We start from the raw sequence: 24409 nt of genomic DNA, 5'->3' as shown, positions 1-24409 counted from the left end.
TTTTGTGAATGGATTCAACAGGTGGTCAATTCTTACATATTGCACCTTCAATGCAATGAGACTTTTCGGATAAATAATCATGAGTGATGTGGATATAATGGGTGTAAGGAAAGGTAAAGGAAAGTATTAGATCACATAGAATAGTCTGGTAAGTGCAAAAATTACATCACTTTACTGTAAAGCTTACATCGTATAACAATATCCAAAATGTAAGACAATCAGTCACATATGATAATGATGTAATATTGATATATTGTCCAGCCCTAGCTGATACTTGATTGTACCTTCAAACTGATGTACTGGAGATGAATAAGATAATAAATCTTATGCAGTATGTTTCCTTATAAACATGCATTGGGTGGATATCCTTGAAACATGAGGGACAAGTCACTTATTCACCACTTTGCAGTTTACAGTCTGCAGTTCACATTCGCCTTGTAAGAGGAAAAATGATTAAATAAATGAGAACACACACAAATAAAAACAGGAGAACAATCGTATGCTTATGGATGTATTTTAATAAAAATAATTCTGTCAAAATTAAACAGAATACAATATTTCTTTTTTAACATGTTTCCAGTACATAGGTATTTTTTTCAATTATCATTTTTCCTTTTTTATATCATTTTAAAGGTTTTAAAAGTCATGCTAAGTAGAGGGTAACTCAATTCACAATTTTTTTTTTCATTTTTTTTTTTTGCTAAAACTCAAAAGTCAAAATATGAAATTAAAATTATGATAGAAGTCAATTGTGCACAGCGACGCCCAAATCCATTTCTCTGGCCTCTTCTCAAAGAAGTCCATGTGGCTTCAGAGGCCTCAGGCCCATTTCCAAAAACTGTTCACATCCCTCCTTTCCTTAAAACAATCACTGATCACATCAGTGGCTATGTCTATGCAGGGATAAGAGGAAGGGTGCGTGGTAACAGTGCTGAGACGCAGCCCAGGCTCAAACACAAAGGACAGCTGGGAGACTCGTTCCCTACAGGTATGCAACAGAGGTTGTTCTTTCACGTAGAAGTGTGTGTGTGTGTGTGTAGAAGTGTGTAACAGAAGTCCTTTAAAGCTGTAGAAGCAGATGTTGTGAGTGTACTGTACGTGTTATTAGAATAGTTACCATTATAGCAGAAGGTCTTTATAAAAACCAGCTCGGTAAAAATGTGACCACATACCCTGTAGTAAACCCCACAGTGCATACACACATCTCCAGTATTACATTATTCCATATGTCTCTACCATAGATGCTCTTATAAATGGAAATATACACTTCAGGGTGGATCCACAAGCCATTAGCCAGGTTACAACAAAGCAGCCGGAGCGACAGCTTCACACGAGTCAGACAATATTCAGTCAGTGCTATTGGGTAGAAAACAAGTGTAAATACAAAAAATTAAACTGTTTGAGATAAAGCAAAGGGACGGAACAAAACAAGTGTAATTGAAATCCAATTGTTGATGCGCATGGAAATAGAATACAGTTGTGTCCGATACAATTACTCATGTCATAATGTCTTTTTTGTTTATTTGATATCGAATGCTTGCACACTGCATACAAAGTGGCTGGCTACTTGAATTGGTAGATTTTTGTTACTACTGATTTGTCTCCATAAGAGGGAGAAAAAGGGGGCTACTTTGTAAATCTTATGTTAGCCAGCAGCAAACCTATACAATATAAAGACCCTTCCTTTCCATCTTTTTCAGTTATTGCACACACTGAGCAACACTCTGAAACAAAGGTGAGGTTTGGGGCTGCATGTTTACCAGCACGATCAGATACCACCATGTTGGTGTTCCTAAAACATCACATTAATGCTGCTCTAGGACCAACATTGACCAATAAGGTTACAGTGATGTCACAGCTTTGAGAATGGCACAAAAAGACTGGAAAAAAAAACATATCCTTTGTTACATGTTGTCGAAGGGATTGTTTCAGTGTTGTCAAAAATATTGATAAATCTACACTTATCAATTCAGAATATTTGAAATGTTTTCAATACTCACTTTTTGCACTATTGATACACCGGTACCAGCTGCATTTTTTGCTTTCCTCTACAGGAGCAACAAATGCACCTGGTGCATAGCCCTGTCTCCTCCCAAGTAATTAATCTGGATCCTGTTGTTTTTGACCCACAGTACACAAGCCTTGTCATATTCATCTTCTAATAAAAATCTGAAATTTTATGCCCAATGCTCAATGTCGTGTCAATCTTTACAAGTGTTATCGAACATGATATCACAAAGCTCTATTTTTCAACTTATTGTATCAAAGTTAGGTATTTTTGTTGCCTAAACCTAACCAGGTAATATTGTTGCCTAATCTTAACTAAGTATTTTTGTTGCCTAAACCTGGCTGGATATCTTTGTTGCCTATACCCAGCCGGTTAATATGGTTGCCTACACCTAACTATGTAATTTTGTTGCCTTAACCTAACCAGATAGTTTCGTTGCCTAAACCTAACCAGATAGTTTCGTTGCCTAAACCTAACCAGATAGTTTTGTTGCCTAAACCTAACCAGATAGTTTTGTTGCCTAAACCTAACTATGTAGTGTTGTTGCTTAAATCTAACCAGGTACTTTTGATGCCTAAATCTGACCATGTAATTCTGTTGCCAAAAATACCAGATATCTTTGTTGTCAGAACCTAACCAAACAGCGATAGGAAACTGAAAGAAAACAGAAAAATAATAGGCAAACTAAATTATAAGTGAAGAGTATCATAATATTTTCCAAGCAGTATACAAACCCCAGTCTCCTGAGTGAGAGTCCTGTACACAATCCATGGAGCCACAACGGCTTGCTCAAAATGCAGCCTTGATTGGTCTTGGAGCACATTAATTGTGATGATCTAGAAACAACACCAGCAGCTGTTGCAAAGCTATGACATCACAAAAGTGTGATTGGTCTCTTGCAATGATGGTCCTGCAACAACATTAATTATGATATTCAAGGAAAAACCCCAACACAGTGATATCAGATACACTAAATTGATGTCCTCTTGTCCAATTATGGGCAGGACATAGTCAAGTCAAATCATCCACAACTTGTTTTCACACCTTTAAGTGGTTTGGAATTGAATGCCCAAAATGAAATAAAAACTGTAATTCAATTATCACAAAGTGCACCCTCAAATTAAAAGCCTCCTCCTCCTTGGCAGTTGATTTCACCTCTTAATTTGAGACTTTAATTGCACAAGCACAGAACAGATCAGGCTGTGGACCATGCTAAAAAAACAGACTCCAGTAATGAAATCCCCTGGGGTGACTTGACTTTTAGCCGTACACACACTGTGCTTGTTAGTCTGCCTTTGATACAGACTTTCTCAATGCTGGCATCAAGGTGGCCATGATAATAGTGTTAGGTTGGGTCCCCAGAGCGGGTGTTGTAGCTTCAGCTGGGGCTGAGCTCTCCCACCTGCAACAACAACACTGATTGGTCAATACTGAGGTTGCTACAGTAAAATCAAGGCTCCAACACCTCTGATAAACCAATTGAGTCCCCTTGTATTACCTTCACCACCTTGTTACTGGCAGTGTGCGCCTCTTCAGGGGCCCTTCAATTATCTTTTCTTTTTTCTTTTTTCTTTTTACATGGGTGAGGTTTTTCTTTCAGCGTGTGTCCCATTCTTTGGCTTCTAATTTGTTAACTCAAATCCTTGAAACATTACTGTGACATGGGGCACTACATTTTTACATTTGTTCATTACTGTATGGTATTAGCCTTTACCACAGCTAATGATCTGCTTCTCACAATCAGAGGTGTTCTTCATGCTGAGGTCTGCTTGCCCTCCTGAATGTATTTCAGGACATGGATCAACTTGCAAGTGGATAATTTGGGAGGATAAAGGACCCAGAGCCTGTCCTTTTTCTTATTAAAGATGCTGTAAAGAAACCTCAGGTTTAGTTAAATTGACCTATAGCCGCGGGAGGGTCACTGTGGTAACCAGATGTGGGTTTTGTGGTCGGTGATATGGTGAACAACAACAATGTGAGTAAAATACTGATCGTAAGGAATCAAAATCCACCCATTACAACAGAAGAGAAAATAAAAAGGGGAGTTACAATTTGTTCTGTCCGGGATGAGCACATCAAACTGACAAAAAAGAACTATAAAAATGGCTAGATAAACAGAATAATAATTAATTATCTTTAAATAGTGTCACACATTTCTTTATTTGATAATACTAAATTAAAAGGAAGCTTTCTTCTCTCGCGCTCTCCTCCGCTCCTCTGTCTGTGCCGCTGGCTCGGTCTGATGGACAGCCAAACACACCAATCACACGCATGCTCTTTCCTCCGTCGCCATGACAACTACCTGCTGGACATGCCTTCTCTCAGTGCTACTTAACATTAACCTGTGGAGAGACGGGTAAATCATCTATGATCATCATGTATGTATGTGGCATGATTTAAACAGATGGCTTTTATATTCACGCACAGCCTAGATATAATATCCTGTTATGGTTTGGAGTAATTGTTCTGCCTCTGAATTAATATACTGTATGATCAGTGTATATCAATCAATAAGTATCATCATTCTAAATTATTAAGTGAAACTCTGAGACTTTTCAATCTGGCTCTTATTCTACAAAATTGGGCCATTCTGACTATGTGTCGTACCAACCTCACACTTGGAAAAACAGGAAAAGCCTCCTTAAGCCTCCTTAAGCTGTCAAAAACAACACTCACATTTTACATAAATCTTTTCAAACGCTTGTCTGCAAGTCTGACAGAAAGTAAATAAAGAAATAAGACCCCTGGATTAGCCTTTTTAGCCAACTGCATAGAGATCTACTTCCTGGCTGATCAAGCTGGCTAACCAAGCTAGCTGCACACCAGTTTGTCAGTTTTTTGGAGTTTTGTAGCTCATGAGCTAGAAAAACAAAAACAAACAAAAAGAAACCCATAGAAAAGCAATGCAAAGTAAGTAACAAGTGTTATTTTTGTAAATCCCTGATCAGTCAGCTACCATAGCTAATCCAGATGGCTCACATCTGAGTTTACCTATGTGGTAAGTGTTTGAAATGATTTATGTAAAATGTAGGTCTATATGGAAAGTTGTAGGAGGTTTGCACCACTTGCCATGAATGATTTCAAGAACCATAGTCAGAACAACAACAGTTTTGAGAAATATCTTGACTGAAGTACAATGTGATTTTCTTTGGTTTTAACAACCAAGACCATTGTGTAGAGTACCAGTACTGTGTGTGGCCATGGTATTAATACCTTTTACTCAGTTTTTACTCACCTGGACCTGGGCTAGTGCAAAAAGTTGTCTACTCTGGCAAAGGAGCAGGAACCAGACCGGACTCGGGCCATGAGCTGAACACACTCTGTGGCCTGGCCGAGCGCTAACATCAGCGGAGGCTGCTTAGGCAGATTTTGGGACTCTGAAGGGGGAAAACACAGTCAGGCAGGGGTTCAACACACAAGTCACAGTGCATCAAATGGTGTGTCTGAGCAGGAGAGTGTCTGTCTGAACTTTAATATCAAAAGATACAACTCTACTTATTTTTGTCTTTTTCTTCTACACTTAGGGGACAACAGCGATGCTGAGGTTTGTCCTAATCGTCTATGTAACTTGTAATCATACATATTGTATTGTTTAATCCATATCAAGAAAGACAGTTGATATCGAACATGGTTTAAGGTCAAATATTTTAAAAATGACAAAATATCATGTATAAACTAATAACACAAAATAATTATATTGTATGTATAATTAGGGCAACATATACAGGATAACACACAGTATGTGTCTGCGTCTGCTCTTTACCCAGTATGGCGCTGTTGAGTGCGGAGCAGAGTGATTCTCTCTGCGTAGGGTCTAACTGCTGGCCCACGGGGCAGTTCCACGGGTCTGAGTATGCTAGCAGGCTGAATGCATCCTACACAGACAGACAGACAGACAGACAAAGAGAGGGACCCATATGAATACAACTGAGCAGAGCATACACTCTACAGCTCTCTAGGTTGGGCTTTTAATGTGTCATTTGGCCCTAGTGATGGTCTCCTGGACTGTAGGCGGGGTTAATTAAGACAACAGGGAGCACCCGTCCAGTCTCCCAGTTGTTGATGACTAGTACTCACATCCGACACGATCTCTCTCATCCTCATCCCTCCGGCGCCATGGTCTTGTTTAATGGGGTTCAGCATAGTTAGTAGATTAAGTTCCTACTAATCACACTCACACACACTTGTTTATTTAACCTTTCCATTGAAACCGCGTGTCTCCTCTCTTTTGTCACAGCTCACAAGCCAGGTCATGACACCCTTAATTGATCTTCCTTACATGTATCCATTCATTCATGAGGGCAAAGTGAAACAAGGATCGATAAATTACTCCACATTATTGATTGGTGTAATTTAGATACGTAGCCATGAGGGGAGTGCTTCTCAAATAAATGCTGCCATTTCAAAATATATTTCTTGCAATTTCAGTATGATTGACATTTTGTTTCCATCATTATGAGACAAACTACAGTATAACTTCAGCCTCAGTCAGGTAACGGGACCCACAGATACTTACTTAGTTCAGAAAATCTGTCAGGGTTATGTGTTGACCGCCTTTAGTACATCGTAGCGTCTCGACAAACAACAGACTGACTGACTTTGCAGGAGAGGGTTTTTTATTATGCGACAGGCTACATGTAATTAAAGCAACAATAAATAAAACATGTCTGTTGCTCGTAGTGTTGAACTCACTGAGTATTAACACCCATTACTGTAGTTTTCTGCCTATTTTAGCCTCTTTCAGATCCCAGTTCTGGTTCTCATGTATGAATAGACAGCGTGTCTGAATCCTACATGTGGAATCTACAATATAAAACCATTGGCAGCTGTTTTCGGGTAACAACCTGATAAGCTGTAAGTACAGTATGTCAGGACTGTTTCTATCACTTGGTTTTGGTGCTTGGTCTTTCTGACCTCTGGTGGTTAAAATGACATAATGCAACAGGAAACACTTCCAGAGAAGGTGATTCAAAGTAAATGTCCATCTTTGAAATGTGTCCATTTCTAAGGGGACTTTGTTGAAATGGAATTAGTACAAAATTCTTGAGAAAATGGCCTGCTTTAAACAAACAACAACTACAGACAGGCTTCTTGGCTAAACCGTTATCATTCCCATGAGGTTTCTGTTTTTCCAGAGACTCTTTTGTTCTCAGAGCGGCTGCTTATGAATCAGAGGACACAGCTTTCAGTACAAAGTCATTTCAGCCCTCTCGTGTGCAGAACTGAAGCCACTGGTTGTACGACAGTCGAGACTATCTGCATTATTACAGCACATCCTAAATCAAACATCAGCGTGTACAGAATGCTGCGACCAGGATTTTAACTGGTGCCAGCAGAAAAAATCTCTTCAGCCCGGTTTTGGCATCACTTTAATCTGTTGTAGCAACAGCTGCTTGTTGGAATCCAGAGTGTGTGCACGTGCGGTTGTGTGCGCGTACCTGTAACATCTTCTTATGTGTGGCGTTCTTGCCATACTCGCGGCACAGCTGTTCATTGAGCGCCTGCAGCTCCCGCCCAAACTGGATCATCCTCTCTGTGGCTGCCTGGTTCCCTCCGCAAAGTTGTCTGCCATTACTACAGCCGTCATCTGCTGGCAACAGAAACACACGTGCACACACACACAGTTCAAGAACACACAAGTTTGAATGTCAAGTCGGATGTAAAAAAGAGAGAGAAAAAGAAAAAAAACAACAGGCAAAAGGCACATAAAGAACGAGAGAAGTTAAACAAATGAGGTCTGTGTGTGTGTGTGTGTGTGTGTGTGTGTGTGTGTGTGCGTGCGTGCATGCATGTACCTGTGACCCCATTGCCAATGCTGTTGTCGTCCGGCTGAAGGATCTCTTCATGTTTGTATGTGCCGTTCATGATCCGCGCAGAGGAGCCCTCAACAACACCGTTGGTATAGTGCTCTGCTTCGATCTCCATCTCACTGTCACTACACACACACACACACACACACACACACATTTACTAAGTATAGTTATTGCCAGAAATAACTTTTTGATACTTAAGTACATTTAATATCTGATACTTTAAGACGTATACTTAAGTAATATTCCTATGATGACTTTCACCTTTAAAAATGTAATATTTCAACAATAATATCTTACGTTTCTTTTGGAAATCTAACTATGACTCAAAGTAGCACTGGACAGAGGTAATGTAGCCCATCTTTAAAGGTAGGGCATAATAACACTGGAAACCTGGTGACACGATGATGTCACCACACACACCCTGAGAACAGAAGTCCATTAAAGCAAGACAATGCCAAGAATTTAAGAAACCAGCCAGACATGTCCCAGACATGTTTAGACATGTCTCCAGTTTTCACATTTTATCTACACTACTAATCTACTAGTAAATGTTCCTTATTACAGTCTCCTGCACAGCAAAACTGTGTCCCATGTAGCACAGCACAATTACTTTAACGAAAGGAAGTCAGTGCTCTGCAAAAACTTGTGGATATTTACAGTAAACTGTTTTCTTAGCCCCATTTCCTTTTCTTCATTTCCAGATATGTAATTTAGACAGTATGGTTAAACAGAAGATTAGCTAAAACCCAGTCTGGTCCCTAATTTTACTTGTACACTGTTAAGCTGTTATTAGCACAGCAGCTGCATCAACTTGTTTCAGCATTTAAGTCGAGGAGCAAAATGTTATCATCACCTGCAGAATGATGGCCAGAGACATAAAAACCAGAGTTGTAAAAAAAACCATAACCACGTTATTTTAAGGCATGATCACCGACTTCCTTCCTCGCTCTCTGAAGCATCACCTGATGTTTCCCCTCAAGCAACGGTCAACAAAATGAAATGCATTGTAACCTTGAGGAAAAACGAGGATATCTCTGTTCTGGGTTTAAACAGTAGGAAACATTTGGGATAATGTGAGTACACAACTCAATACAATATCCAACAAAGGTTTGGTCATTTGAAAATTGGATTTCTAGAGATTAAATATTCATGATCAAAGTTAAAGTTCAGATAAAACATTCTGAGTTTTACACCATCTGCTTTATCAGACTGTGTGGGTGTGGTTTGATCTGATCTGATTGAAAATGGCTGGTTATAAAGCCACAACTGTCACCAGATTCCACTTCAAATGTTCCTTAGTCTGATTGTCCCACGGGAAGATGTGACGTCACCTTTTTTCCAACTGAGCCCCGCCCATTTCAAACAGACACAGACGGCCATATCACTCACTGTTGTCAGTTGAGATAAAAGGTTTTCTGATGCCTATCACAGACCACATGTACATTAAACTTGGCAAGAGATCAAACTGGAATAGAAGTAAAATGGCTGCTGTTTTGACATCGAGCAATTAAACTGATTTCCTTCTATGAATTATCCAGTGGCACGCAAAGTGAAATGTGTCAGGATCACAGATGCTGCCAATGTTCCTTGGTGGTGTTTTTATTTGCTTGCAGTGATTAAATATTAATGTCTGTGGTGATGATTTATTGATGTTAAACCATCCCATGTGGCTGCTTTGATGAATCACAGTCAACAGAAAAAATGAGAATACTGAACCAAACTACAGCACAACCTCAATCTGTATTTATTTGTAACTATATATTGAGGTCGTCTGCCACATCTGACACCTTTACCCCGCACCATACCTGTTTTATATAAGCTGTGGAGATAACACCACCGACGGTCCTTCCTACCTGGTTTCCTGGTTGCTGTTGGCGCTGTGTGGCTGGCTCTTGGTGGAGTCAGAGGAGTTGGACTCTGAGTAGTTGACGGAGGAAGGGGAGGAGGAGGTGGAGGAGGAGGCTGAAGAGGACACACTGGGGTATTTGCCGCTGCCGGTGCCACTGTGGCTCTTTGACTTGTTGGTGGGAGTCACCCCGTTACTGCAGGTCGGGCTGTCTGCTCCTGGGTGACGGGTAAAAGGGAAACACGTTTGATTTCTCAAAGTGAGTGGGAAAATGATTCTTTTTGTTGGATGATTTCAGGCATTCCCATCTGTGTCAATGTCTTGCTCTTAAGAGAGGACAAATATTCAGCATAGGTGAGCGTTCGTACCTCCAGTGTGCAGGTGTGTGTTGCTGGCTCCGTGGCGGGGGCTGAGGCTGGGTGAGCCAGGGTAACTGTCCTGGGACTTGGGCGAGCGAATGGTCAAGCAGCAAACCTCACTGTCTGTACCGTTCACCATCTCCACGAACTGACGACACCTAAAAAAGCAAGGCAGCATCGGCGAAGGTAAACAAACTGTTTTAAATTATTGTAGCGGCACCTTTGCCCTGCATTCGATCATTATCTTGACTTACTTCAACATGAATAGTAGGTTGGGGTTGTGGTCTAACAGGCCGGGATAAAGCTGCTGAGTAGCTTCTATGGCTTCACCCACCCGTCCTGCCAGCACCAGCTTCTGTATTCCTATTAGACAAAGAAACAGGCTGTTATTTACCGTATATTGATCGAGAGGAACCTCGCTTTGACAACGAACATTAAGAAGAGGACAGTCCATCATTCACTGAAGCCACGGGTCATTAGGGACAAACAAAAGCCACAGCATCTAATTCTGGACTGTCTTTTGTTTCAAATGAATGGGATACTTTACATACATTTAGTCCATATCTAATATTTGGCTAGTTTAGGACAAAAACTTCAACAACACCCAGCCCAGAACATTCTTTGATGCCATTATATGACCCGTATGTATTATTTGCCATTGGTGAAATAAAAACGTGTTGGTTTGTTCACTCACTCTGTCTGTTCTTTATAGATGTCTGGTCCTCTTGTATCATGGTCTCTGTGGCTCTGGCGAAGGCTGTTGCGGTGGCACAGTACCCATGATGCACCAGGTAGCTGGAAACCATACTGGAGACAAAACATGAAAAAGGGTTGACTTTCTTAAAGGATGAGTGTGGCGATACTCTACATTCATACAGAAGACAAATCCCATGAGAGGCCCAAAACCAACAATAACTTAGTCAGTTTCTAATACTTTCTGACTTCCTAAGACAGTGTGAGCTCTAAGCCCAAGGTCCATGGGTTCAGACATACATCTGTATAAATCTGTAGAAATATATATTATATAGATATATTATTTTAAAAATTAAAACATTTCGTAAAACAGCTGGGCACTGTAGTTTTTAGCAAACGTTACTCACACTGGAGTAAACAGTGTATTCATTGGGGACTTTTTCAGAAGCAGATTAATGCACATTTTGTGCTCTAGTAGGGTTCCCAGCATCAGGACAATGTATGTTGACTCATGATATGAAGGAACATGTCATCTAACAATGTGCAACTAAAGTGGCTCACCGCACCACGGAATAAGCTTTATCAGGCTTCAGATACACAGAAAAATACTTAGTAGTGATTCTGTTGCTTTTGGTTGTTGAGATAAGACAAATATAGAATATCAGGAGCCTCATCCGTTACGTCAGTGTTTTTGTAAGATATACCCTCAAAGCCCACACTGATGAACTCAAGTACCCCTTAATCAATACCACCCGTTATGTTGGTTGTGTTTGTCACCTCCACCAATGAGGTTGTGTTTTCACCCCTGTCCATTTCATGGGTGGGTGATTTGTCAACAGGATTGCACAAAAGCTACTGAACGGATCTCCACGAAACTTGGATGGAGGATGGGTCTCGGCCCAGAGTAGACCACATTTACTTCTGGTACTGGTCTGGATAAAAGGACGGATCCAGGAATTTGTTGTCACTTTCATAAACATTGCAAGATTGTTTGTTTTTCGACATTTTCATTTATTTCTCAGGGAATAATGCATGGACTAATGGAAAAAATCAGGTGTGTTTAGGTGGCTAGTGTCTTTGAGTGAGTACAAAAGGGGACTGTTGGGCCTTGGCAGAGGTGCGCGCTCTACTGAGTGCCATTCTCGTCAATTCATTTCAAATTGGTTGTTATTTAGCTTTTAATCAATTAAAAGTGTATGTAAGAGTGGATTTATCCATTATTTTAGTTATCTATTTTTAACGATTTATTCATTACTTGTAGCTAATTATTTCAAGTATTTATCCATTACTTTTAGGTAACTATTTGATCCTTTTTCTCACTTGCTAATGAGCTTTTAAGCACTCTTAATCAAGACAATTAAGGCGCCCTTAAACACCAAAATGTACTGCTAGCTGATTCATTATGTGTGTATTATGGATGTATCCATAAAAAAATTCTCTCAAGTAATCCTTTTGGGAATCCCTGCTTCAAGTGATGAGACGGTCAAACATATTATTCATTGTTATTAATTTTAAAATTAATTACATGTTACAATACAATTTATGTAGCAAGATCTGTTTTTGAATAATTGCATGTGATGAATTATGTCTTCATACGTTGGTTGGTTTTAGCTGTCTCACATCCTCCACCATCTGCACTCACTATAGAAGCCTGCAGACGGTGGTCATTCACAACAGTGTATTATTTACCCTTGTCCTATGCAACACTGTCAGCTCTTGCTGCATATCATTTAAATTATTTCTGTTCAGCTGCTACATACTTGCATATCTCAGCTTTGAGATGAGGCTATATTGCCGTAGCATCACTTGAAACAGTGTGCTCTCATAGTGACAGGTATGTGTGTGTGTTTGTGGTGGTGTGTGGACTGAATCTTACTTCTGCAGGACGGCCTGCCACTCCCCCAGCCTCTCTCCTATAGGGAAGCGAGCGATCATGCCATGAATCTTGGCCCGCCATTCACTCATGTAGTCCTCGATGTCGAAGACAAACGGTTGCTGGCCGAAGTTAGCGTCTACGATCTCGCCTGGAGTTTGAAGCCCCACAGTGGGGTACAGGTTGGGCTGGAAGAGATTAAGAATCAAAAACAATTCAGGTTAAAACAGTCAGTTTCTGCACTGTTTATAGCATTTTAAAACATTTTAAAATTCTGAATAGAGTTGTCTATTAGACCAGTTATTTAGTAATACAATTGCATCACAGTTGCATAATCTTAAAACAATGATAATCTGCATGCTGGTTATTAGTTAATGGTGGCAGCAAGCTTGTGAGTCTATCTGCAGCCTGTCAAACTGGGACACTAAACAGTGCAGTCAGATCCAAATGCTTATCAGAACATGTTCAAATGTTCTTAAAAAATGCTGGTTATGGAAAGCCTCAGGTAACGGCTTGTTAAGTTCCTGTAATGTCAAACTGTCATCGCATAAACAGACTGGCAAACAGCACAAACTGCAAGCTGTTTTTTACTAAGCTGTTATTAGATTACAGGCTTCAGTTAGACTTTGGTCTTTTGGTAAATGCACAAAACCACCAACAGGGTGTGAAATTAACACCAACACCCAGCTGAATGCTGTTTAGGTTTGACAGTGGTTGGTGCCTCCATCTGCTCTTACAGCCACTGTGGCCAGCAGCCAGCTGTGATTTTGAGTTCCTGTTCTATTCTTAAAACCTATTTGGTGGGTAAAACCGTTAAAGTGGCTGTTTTTATTCAGGGGAATGTTCCATTTACTGCGGTGACTGGACAAAAAAAGGTCTGTTTCCGATCCAACTGCCAACATCATCTTAAATTAGATATAGACCCGCATGGTCCAAATCCAGTTGTATATTATTATATAGTTCGTCACTAGTAAGTGGAGTGGTATGATACGGTTTATATGGGTTTGGTATCATAATATTAGCTTAATGTGTAGGGAAAAGTATGACATCTGATATTTGTTTAGGTACATTTTGTAACTTTCCCTCCGAAGATAAACAAGGACAAATTGGAGTATTTCATTGGCTGCCAAGTTACAGGACAGCCCAGTCGCCAGGATAAAATGTTAACGTTTCTGCAAACCACTGATGCGTTTACATCTGTACGTGCCATAGGCCACGTACCATATTGACATTTCTGCAGAGCGTGTCATATCACGTTCACATTACATGTTTATGACCTCACTTTCATATCAGGAGGAGGGGATGGGGAGGGGATGGTGGTAGAGTTACAGGTGAGAAGGTCTAGTTTGTTCGAGACAGCAATTGAATATTTATGAGTAAGAAACCACTGGATATTTTTGACGAGGGACCACAGTGTTTCAACCTTTGAAAGCATGACACCACAGTATATTTTAAAAGGCAAACAATATTTTTGACAAGAAGTCAGGACATCTCCAGCAGTGTTTGTGACCAAAACAGGTATTTTAAGCCAAAAACATGAACTTTTCCTAACCCTAACCAAGTGTTTTTTATGGCTAAACCAAACCAGAGCGTTGTCACAACATAACATTGAAATTTGAACCTAAAGAAATGTAAAGTTTCAACATATCTGTGATTTGCAGAAATGTACGTTGCTACCATTTGTTCTAGTGATTGGGCTGTACACAATCAAAGCTGAGGCAGTGATGGAGGCAACTAAAAGAGGTATGTCAATGAATGTACAGCAATAAAAAAGTTGACAAGAAAAAAAAAACCTGGTAGAGTTTAGTTTGTATATCTTGAAATTGATGCTGCAAGGATGTGATGCACGTTTAAGAATACTTACAGGGAGGTCTGTGAAGGCTACACCTGATGGATAAAAGGACAAACACTTTAAGTTAAAGTTTATATGATAATTTCAAGCTTTAAACTAAGCACTAAGTGACAAACTTTTACTACATCACACAATCAGAATCTAATATAACACACAGCATGTTCACTGACCTAAACTGATGCCATTTTTGGTGTAAAAGCAAGTGTTGTTGATGAGGTTAACGCAGCAGCCAATCACGTCCCCTGTTGTGAATGTTGGGCCGTACGGTTGGCCAGTCCCGGAGGAGCAGAAGGAGTGGCCGTCATCTCCATGGTAACCGTATGAGTGCTTGTCCCATCCTAAAATAGGACGAGGATTAGGATTAGTTTGTTCATTTTATACTTGACCTCTTATGAAAAATGTGTTGTTAGCCAAACAACAGTGGAAAAGGTTGATCAGCGTGCATGCTGTCTGCTTCCAGTTCAGTTTAGTACAGCGCACATCAAGTGGCTGCTGCCGCCGAGCACACAGTCTCTGAACCCACAGGAGCATCTGAGGTGGAGTGACTTGCTCGAGGTCACTCTTAACGGTAGTTGCTGCTGACGGAGAGGAGACAGTTACTCATTGACTTCCGCTGCTCAGATTTTCCCATCTGACTACCACTGCCTGCAGGGCGTCTCATGAAAATTTACACACACACTTTCTGACTGTTTGGCATGTTCTGCAGTGCTGTGGATGACCAGCAGGAGGATCCCGTCTATGTAAGAAACTGGTGAGTCACTGCCAACAGGAACAGCAGCACAGGAGGCTGAACCAGGAGACTCAGCAGCAGAGGAGGATCATGATCATGATTCGCTCATTAAACTCCCTAATTTCTTGTTCCTGCTGGCACTGATGCATGTGTATGTAGCTGTGACTTCTTTATGCAGCCAGACTGTAGAGCAAAGATCTCACTAATCAGTATAGTGCTAAGTGTACTGCATATGGTAACGCTTTATTCAAGCTTGTGGTATCCTTAGAATTTCCAGGGAAGTTTTCTGGAAAGCACTACGTCATTTAATACAAATTATAGGGAACAGAGAGACAGTGTAGTGTTTAATGAATGAAGCAGAATGTGTTTGTGACCCCTGTGAAGACATGAGAGTGAGTCTTTTTTCTTCATTTATTGTTTCATTTGACCGATTTTTACCCGTCTAAAGAGGTTAAAGTAGCAAATATTTTAAAAGGACAAAATGCCACTTAAAAAAAGTCAGGAAAAGAAATCAACAGTTCTCATCTCTTTAAGAAATAGTTTATCATTTTGGGAAATACACTTTCTGTCATGCTGAGTTGGATAAGAAGATCAACACCACTTTCATGGACCTCAGGATGACAAGTCCGGCCAAGAGGTAGTAACAGGATGTAATCCTTGTAAAACTATTAATGTTTTTCACATTCTGGATTAAAAATAAATAAAATCACATTTAACGTGGTAATTAGTGAGTTTTAGAGCTGCTAATAGGCAGATGTTTCTTTTCCTTTTTCCTTTAGGAGAGCGAGGGTAATCGTTTTCCCCTCCTCATCTACAATCCTGATTCCAAAAAAGATGTGAAGCTGTGTAAAATGTAAATAAAAACAGAATCATTTGTAGTGCCTGTAGTAATATCCCTTATATAATCATGTGTTTGACAAAGTGATGAACCTCACCCCATCTCTCCTTGTGAAGGACTGAGCCATTTGAGCTTTTCAAATGAGCATATGTCAAAGAGGATTAGAAAATTATTACATTCTATTTTATTTATGTTTTACACAGTATCATATTGGGGCTGTAACTGTCAGCAAGAGAGCATAAGCTAATTTTCCAAAAATGGAAATTATTCCTTTAACCATCTGTGACCCCTACAGTGTGCATCTCAACCTGCAGGTTGAAAACCACAGACCTAGAGAATCAGTGCACAGAAGCTCAGCTTAACATACAATATTCCTTTGTCTACATACAAGCATACAATTCAACACACACAGTATAAGGAGAATATACTATCTATTAATGGATCAAACATGAAGGTGACATGTTAGTCACATTTATTCAGTCACAGTTAGTCATAAACTAGTAGGAAACTCAGCTGCAACAACTCACTTCAATTAAGTAGCCTGCTTAGGGGAAGTTAGACAGGAGCAAGCAGACCTTAAGCAGAAACCAGGACGAAGTTTTCGGGGAATGCGTTAAAAGGTGCATTATGTATTTCTGGGGAAGAAATTTTAATCAGAAGAGAAAAATCTTCATTGACTGATTTTTTTTTATGTCTAAACAAACTAAGTAAACAAACTCTGTTTGTTTTCATGACTGAATAAACTGAATAAACAAACTGACCTTGAAGGACAACACAATATCATACTGGCTTGGCGGACCCTGCCACCTTTCCAGTTTCTCACAGTGTTCTGTGGACCTTATTGTCCTCTGAGAACAGTTTGTTTATTCAGTTATGGAAAAGATAAATATTTCTGAGTTTGAATTTCTTGCCCAAACTACACAGTGCCCCTTTAAAAGAAACCAGCTCATATTAAGTGCTTACTGTTTTAAAATAATATTGGGGCGATTTTAAACATATTGTGGGGTAAACATTGTGGTAACTTCAGGGTTAATTGAAAGAAATTTAAATGTTGTTGCTCGGTTGTTACCACCCACCTACTAGGAAATTTCCAGAACTCTGAAATGTGTTTATGAATCGTTATCAACACAAATATTTATTTTGAAGTATATATTTAAACATTCCTTTACATGTACAACAGGAGTCCCCGAGTCTACTAAATCACTGCATTAACATCAGCATGATGCTTGAATCTGTAGATAAGGTTGGGATTCAAAGATGAGGAGGCTCTCACGTTCTCAGGTCTGCTCTGTCAGTGTGTGTAACCATGTCATTCTTTTCAGTTGATAAGACCTCAAATAAGCATTCAAAAAGAGAAAGAAGCTTTATGTTGCTCGCAATGGCAAGATGCACATGCAGTATAGCCAACGTGTAGTCTGACCTCAAACAACCTCTATGTATTTATATACCACGCTTAAGGGGCGGCTATCTGTACAGAGTTACATATGTCTAGTATTCTGCATGTCTCAGAGAAATATACTGACACCTCCCATTGATCCGACTGAAGACAGATGTTGATGCTGTATGCTTCCCACAGCTAAAGTACAACCTCGTGATCGGCATGTTAGAGAAAAGCAGACGTGACTTTCTGTGTCTCTTTGAATGAAACATCTCTAACAGAGAAAACAAGACAGATCCCAGCCACTCTGGTCCAGTGAATCTAAAGCAGCTGACTAATGTCTAGTAGAACATACAGATTGGATCCACAAAGATCATATCACTGTGATTTCAGTGCAACAAAGGCAGCATTCTACAGCATGATTCTTCCACAGCGAGAGGACACAACTACATCTGCTAACATCAGAGATTCACTTGCGGCTACAGTATGTGGTTGACAAGCTTGTTATGCACTAATCCAGTTTTGAAGGAATTCCTCCTCCTGACCTGATCGCACTGAAAAAGGGACCTGAACCCGACAGCGTTCAGCTTCAGCTCGCTGCTGCTCTGTCAGTGTCTCTCCTCAATCACAGCTTGTCTCTCGTTGCCAAAAAGCAAAGCGGGGTTAGTGAAAGTAGGTCGTGGGTGAGCTGAGATATTAGATGCGTACTCGTATATGTGTATATGAGTATTTGTGAGCATGATATAAACTACTAAGCTGAGCAAATGTGTTTGTCTTTGTGTTTACGTCACGTGCATTGGTGTGCTTCTTCTGAAGTCGTGTGCAAACTGTTCTGCCTCTACAAGCGTTCTTTACTGCATATGTGTATATACTTCTGTGTGTGCATGTGTGTGTGAGGGAGGGAGGTATTAGATTAATCTGCTGACAGGGATATTGCCTCTAAAGCCAGGCTCACTGCTCCAACATGCTAATGAAATGGGCAGGCCTCCACAGCAGGATCAGACACAGAGGTCAGCAGTGGAGAACACTGTACTATTAACGGACACACACACACGTATATGAAGACAGATGAATACATGAGGGCCCAGCACATAACAAAATCATGCAGATGGATATAAAAGTGTATACAAAACACGCACAGATGCACAGGCGAGTGGGGACGAACACAAACAAGTCGACTTAGAGACGCAATCAGTCGGTCCAGGACACACACGGATAAATCCGCAGAGTTTGGGACAAACACACACACGCTGGCACACAAACACACTGAGTCAGTCGGAGTTAAGGCAATCAACAGTAATCTGTCTACCAGGGCTACAGACCATCTGTAGTGGAAACCTAGCAACCAGAAATATTTTCATAACTAAAGTGTGAGCGGGTTGGGAAAACGCGCCCATCCACGCAATGCTGTTCCACGCTATTCCAGCCTTTGTGTGACATTTGACACATGTGAATCAAGAAGAGAGGAGAATGAATGATCTTTGTGTGTGTGTGTGTGTGTGTGTGTGTGTGTGTGTGTGTGTGTGTGTAGTCTGCTGAACTGGCTGCCCTGATGTCCACAGCATTCCACAAGCCTCGGCCACCGGACAGATCTTGACTGGTCAATAAGCAGGTCAAATGGCCCCAGTGAGGGCTGGAAGCCCCAGAACGTGATTGGCCAGAGCAGAGGAGGGGTCTGATTGGTTGGGAGATGCAAGGGGCTTTATTCAGGCTCTCGGCTGCTATATGGCTACTACGCTTCCTCTTACGTCATTAGAGATCACTGGGCCATTCACGGATGTCATTGTATGTGTGTGAGAGTGTGTTTGTGTTTGTTGAGTGTTTGGAGACATGGCGGGCAGGAGGCTGAGGGCACGAGAAGAAAGATAAAGCCAAAACAGAAAAAAACAAGAACATACACAGGGGGAAAGTGGTAGTCAACAAAGAAAACAAAGATATATCTCCTCTGGCTCTGAACTCTTTTTCAGAATTCATTTCAACTCACGTTGATGAATGACGTAATCATGTGACAATGTGCACTGCCATTTTGTTGGCATACAACTTACTGAGAGTACAAATATTCATGTGTCAGTGGACAAAGGCTTGGTGATTGTTGTCACACTTTCCTGTTTCCTTAATAAATCTTGATAGTAGCACCTTTGTTCTCTGAATCCTGGCAGTAGACACAGTGACCATGGGCGGGTTCCAACTTTATTCACACGTTAACAAAGTCAGCTGCTCTGTAACCCAACTGTGATTCAACACAGTTCATTTTTCCTTTATTTTGGGAACTAAGACCTTGGTTTAGACTGATTTTATTTTATTTTTTTTATTTTGAACTGAATTCTGAAAAAACAATACAAAACACTGATTCCACTGATTTTACATATCAGAGTCAGTTTACTCATCATGATGAGTGCTACTCAGTAGTGTTGTTGCGATACTGGAATTTCTAACTTAAGATACAATACCTTGAAAACTATCCATATTCAATACCAGTGAAACATCTTTTATTAAAAGATAAATATAAGATGGCTTGTGTTCTGTGTGTTAAGCACAACAGCATTTAAGATAAATTACTTCTGACCATAGTCAGAAGAATGCTTTGTCGTATTAGATAAACCAACCCTCATGATGTCACCTTGACGTCATCTGGGTTATCTCAGTTTGTGCACATTAATACAAGGAAGACTGAGATACACACTGCATTTTGAAGATTACCACAAAGGAAGGTCCTGAGACGCTATTGAGTCGCATTATGGCAAGTGAGGAATGATTGAACCAGCGTTTATGGGACTTAAAAAGGTACACTGTGAAGTTTTTGACCACTAGCAGTGCTAATTTGCTGTAATTTTGCATATGGGCATCTGGTTTCTTGATAACATGCCGGCATGTGGGCACGTAGGCATCCCAATACGCATTTCTGCTGGCATTTACACACTGGTCCATTGATGGAATAGTTGGTGGCTGTAACGCACCAACAAACCTAGCAGTACACAGGCAAAGGCAATGAAGCAGAAAGCTAGCTAGCAAACATGAGTGTGACCTACGAATGTCATTTTGGTTAATTTTGCTTTCAATTGCCCAACACCCATTAACAAGTAACTTACAGGTTAATTATTAAGGATAATAAAACACAAAATTAGTTTTTCTGAGTGAAGAGCACAACAGTCTCACTAAGCTAGCCCTATTTCCACACTTTGCTTGTTACATTGCTGTAACACCGGACTGCATCTCCCAGTCAGCACTGTTGAAGTTAGCTTTCATTTGTGAGAGGTTTCCAGTCGTTTGTCAGAGCTAACGTTAGCTTGTCTGCTCTGGCTAGCTTGACTTTTAGCTTATCCTTCGTCTCAAAGTGATTTTGCCCGTGTTTAGTCACAGTAGCTGTCAATGTCATAACATGCTCGGGCACGAGGAACCAAACTAGGTCTTTGAATCCCTTAGCCTCTACCACACTGATTGGCAGCGTAAAACCTTGGACCAGCGCATCACACTTTCTTCCCTGGCCAGCAGCGATGTGATGTTTGGCTGCGTAGTGCTACTACCACAGAACTGAAGAGGAGCCTCACACATTTAACTTCAGTGTTACTTTGTTGTCTCTCTGGAGGAAATGTCCCCACAATGAGCTTCTTTTAAAGCCCCAGGCTGTTAGAGCAAAGCCATTAGCAGACAGTTTGTGTCCAAGCAACTTAAAGGATAAGTTTACCCAAAAATTAATTATCTTTACAGCAAAACAGGGTTGTAGCATTCTCCTTAACAACTGAAGTAGATAGGGACTTGTTTTAAAATGTAAATAAAACAAACAAAATGGCTCCATACAGCTCATCCAGTGTGTGAGTCTCTAGTACGTTATTTACACCCTCAACACACATCCACTTCAGAAGCTGTGTGAGCTAACACTTTTAGCTTTGCAATATTTCTGCTTAAAATTATGTGAATATTGTCTTTTCAAATTAATTTGGAATCTCGTGGCTTCAGGAGCTTGGATTTTGAGGGCAAGCTGTATGAAGGCATTTTATGTTTGTTTGTGTTTCAGTTGTTTTTTCTCTTTTACAATTTAAAGTAAGTCCCCATCTATGTCAGTTGTTAAAGAGAATGCTGCAGCGCTGTTTTGCTCCAAGAAATCTTTTGTGGACTATGAAATTTTCATTTTCGCGTGAACTTATCCTTTAACCTATAGCTAGACATGCATGTACGGTAACTGGTCAGAAATATTCTCAGTGGTTAACCTTTTGACATTAACCGTTGTGTGAACAGTGCACTGCTCAAAAAATATATTTAAATTTAATTTATATTGGCTAAAATTGGCTTTTCAAATGTTTTATGAAAAAAAAAAGCGTTAAACACCTTGGCAGACCTCAGGGATACACACAATGCATTATGGTGAGCAACACTGAATACAAACATTACTTTTATATGTTTACAAGAAAACTCCACAGCATACCTTTAATCAACACTAGGGCCTACAAATCAGGACATCTTTGCCTCTGATGGATTGATTCTGAACATTTATTTTTAAGTCCCCCAACTATATAAAAATAAAATTCAAAATTACTTGAGTATGTTTTCAAATCTTACAATATTTCTGCCTTTTTGGGGCTTAATGTGTTAACACAACTTCATTCATCATAATCCAGTAGATTTTATAGTTGGTTTTTATGAGAAATTACACACTGTAATTTATAACTCAAACAGAATTGAGTACAAGTTTACACAAACAGGTTATTTTTGGCAAAGATTGTTTTGTACAATTGCTCACGATGACAGCTTAGGTATGTGAGAAACACATTCACAAAAATGTCCAGTATTCAAAATTGCATATTCCATTCATTTAATGTTGTCTTGGCTTAGGCTCAGGCCCAAAACCATGCGCCGTGTAAAATAGTGTTTGAGCAATCTGTCATTACAAAGTGAGAAACAATGTTTGTCCTGAGTCAGATTATACTGAGGTCAAACCGCAAGCCGGAGTCAACATCATCAGTCACTGATCCATATGACTGCTCAGTGACATGTCCTGACATGTTCTTTCTGCAGCTGTCAGACTGTTCCTACCGAATCCACAAACCACATCCGATTACTATAGCAACGCCACACATCCTCATCTTCTCCTGCTTTCATCCCCAAATCTCATAAATGTTGGCACTTCTCCAGCTACTTTCACTTATCCACAAAATCCATTTCTTGTCACTTTCTTCTTTCCTTTCATCTACATTCATATCTTGCCTCCACAAACTCCACACATGAAAATATCATCCATCTCTCCACACTGCTGCAGCACCAAAAATATCTCCTGCCTGAGTGAAAACAATGACTAAGTGCTTATGGTCAATCTCTTTCCAGTGTTTACATTGTTGAATAAGAACATCTTTATTCTGTGATGTATTTGACTAGAAGAAAACCAACAACACAGCACTGTCAATGCTTGATTGTAATCTGAGTCAATAGGGGTCAGAGGGCTGGAGCCGTGGGCCAATAAGTAATTAGAAAAGTTTAGGGTCAAGGTCTTGGCCGGCCCATCCAGGCTGATTAATTGTACTGTGCAGACTGTCCTGTGTGTAACCACAACTGAACAAAAGAAGAGAGCACTGCAGGGTGGTTTTCTTCTTGCCAAAGCACTGGTCCGATCCGACTGCTGCTAAGTGTTTGAAATTCTGGCTCCGGCCCAGCAAGCCAATGTTATTCCTGGATGTTGGCATGATGAAGTACTCGCCATACACTCTGTTCATGATGACTAACCTTGGGAGTCCTTATTTCACCCCATCTCGCTGATTGCTCAAAGGCAGACTCCCATTGTAACCACACCCATTGTAACATCAATTCATTTATTTAAATTAAACACATGCTTATCTGTCCATCTATCTTCCCACTCACTAGTTATTTTATGCTTATATCATTCAGTTACTCACCAGGCAGTCTGTTCATGTTGACCCCCTGAGCAGACAGGCCGATGCCCATGTACCTGTAAACAACAAGAGAAGAAAAAATTAAACTGTAGAAGATTTTACACAGTATATAACATGCAATCCCCTTGAAACACACCTCTAATCGCTCAAAGTATCAACTTTTGGGGGGTTTTCTCAGGTTAACTTTGAAAAATTCTCAAATAAAGCTTTGGATCACATATCAAAGAGTATCAGGCAGAGGTAACTTTGAACATTCTGTGTTTGATCTCCTTTCACATCCCAAATGTGTGGAGTGGTTAAGGCAGAGTCAACTGCCTCCGAGGTAAAGTCATAACATCAAAAGTGTCAGTGAGAGTTGAAGCTTAGGAGTCAACAGTGACATCATAAGTCCGTCACACGAGGATAAGCACTTGGCCCGCATCCTTCTCATGTAAGAAAGCTTACGAAAGCCCAGCAAAAAACCTTTTTGCTCGATTGAACGAGCCATCAATATTCAGTTGAATGCGTTTGGCATCGTCTCAGCATGCTTTGGCACACTCTGATGTCATCACTCAAATCCCAACAATAAATTACATCTTGTCTGAGCTGAACGGATGGCCTTATTCACAAGTTTCATGCTTTTTGCTCAATGACATCAAGGCTGTGAGAGGATGGAAAGACACTGTCACATCAGTCAACTGGAAGCTGATTTTGAACTAAGAGTGGGACAAGAATGAGGCAGAACCACAGGATGAAGTCAATATTATTTTTCCAGCAACTGTTCATCAAGGGGAAATTTAATCACTCAGTTTGCAATTAAAAATAAGGAGACAAAGGCTCAATCCCATTTCCAGTTGCTCAGATCAGAGTTACAAGTGGTAATGGTTGAAATCTCCCCCTGTGAAATGGGACAAACCCTTCAGACCCTCATACGTCATCACAAGTCAGCAACAGCATTTATGTGAACAGACAATATGCTGCAACATTGAAATACGTCGAAATGTGGGACTGTCATGCACAAATCAGCAATAACAATGTAACAAAAACTAGTTAGCTAATTGTTCTAGTTGTGTTACGCTTGTCATAAAGAAAAGGACCATAAGACATTAAAAATGATAGAGTTCTCATAAACCTCAGTTTGAGGTGTGTCTCTGAGCA

At 40.3% G+C, this 24409-nt stretch overlaps 1 protein-coding gene across 2 annotated transcripts in view; it reads right to left on the bottom strand.

Moving 5' to 3' along the window:
- Positions 1–498: 498 nt before the first annotated feature.
- The window catches only part of ranbp10 (RAN binding protein 10), a 39643-nt gene continuing 15732 nt past the window's right edge, over positions 499–24409 (bottom strand). The window contains exons 3-15 of one of the 2 annotated variants that reach the window (XM_084364521.1): positions 23276–23328; positions 14615–14782; positions 14457–14479; positions 12596–12780; positions 10721–10833; positions 10281–10389; positions 10036–10184; positions 9675–9885; positions 7804–7943; positions 7447–7598; positions 5772–5883; positions 5244–5385; positions 499–4350 (exon numbers count right to left, since the gene is read on the bottom strand). In XM_084364521.1, the coding sequence (XP_084220647.1) occupies positions 5255–5385; positions 5772–5883; positions 7447–7598; positions 7804–7943; positions 9675–9885; positions 10036–10184; positions 10281–10389; positions 10721–10833; positions 12596–12780; positions 14457–14479; positions 14615–14782; positions 23276–23328 (1546 nt within the window). In that variant the 3' untranslated portion in view covers positions 499–4350; positions 5244–5254. The remainder of the gene's footprint in view (positions 4351–5243; positions 5386–5771; positions 5884–7446; positions 7599–7803; positions 7944–9674; positions 9886–10035; positions 10185–10280; positions 10390–10720; positions 10834–12595; positions 12781–14456; positions 14480–14614; positions 14783–23275; positions 23329–24409) is intronic. The other variant, XM_084364522.1, reaches the window with a different exon arrangement.

This window comes from Pagrus pagrus (assembly GCF_965226575.1).
Source record: "Pagrus pagrus genome assembly, chromosome: 10".
Lineage (NCBI taxonomy): Eukaryota > Metazoa > Chordata > Actinopteri > Spariformes > Sparidae > Pagrus > Pagrus pagrus.
Note: the sequence above shows the minus strand (reverse complement) of the source record. Positions and strands in the feature narration are given on the sequence as shown.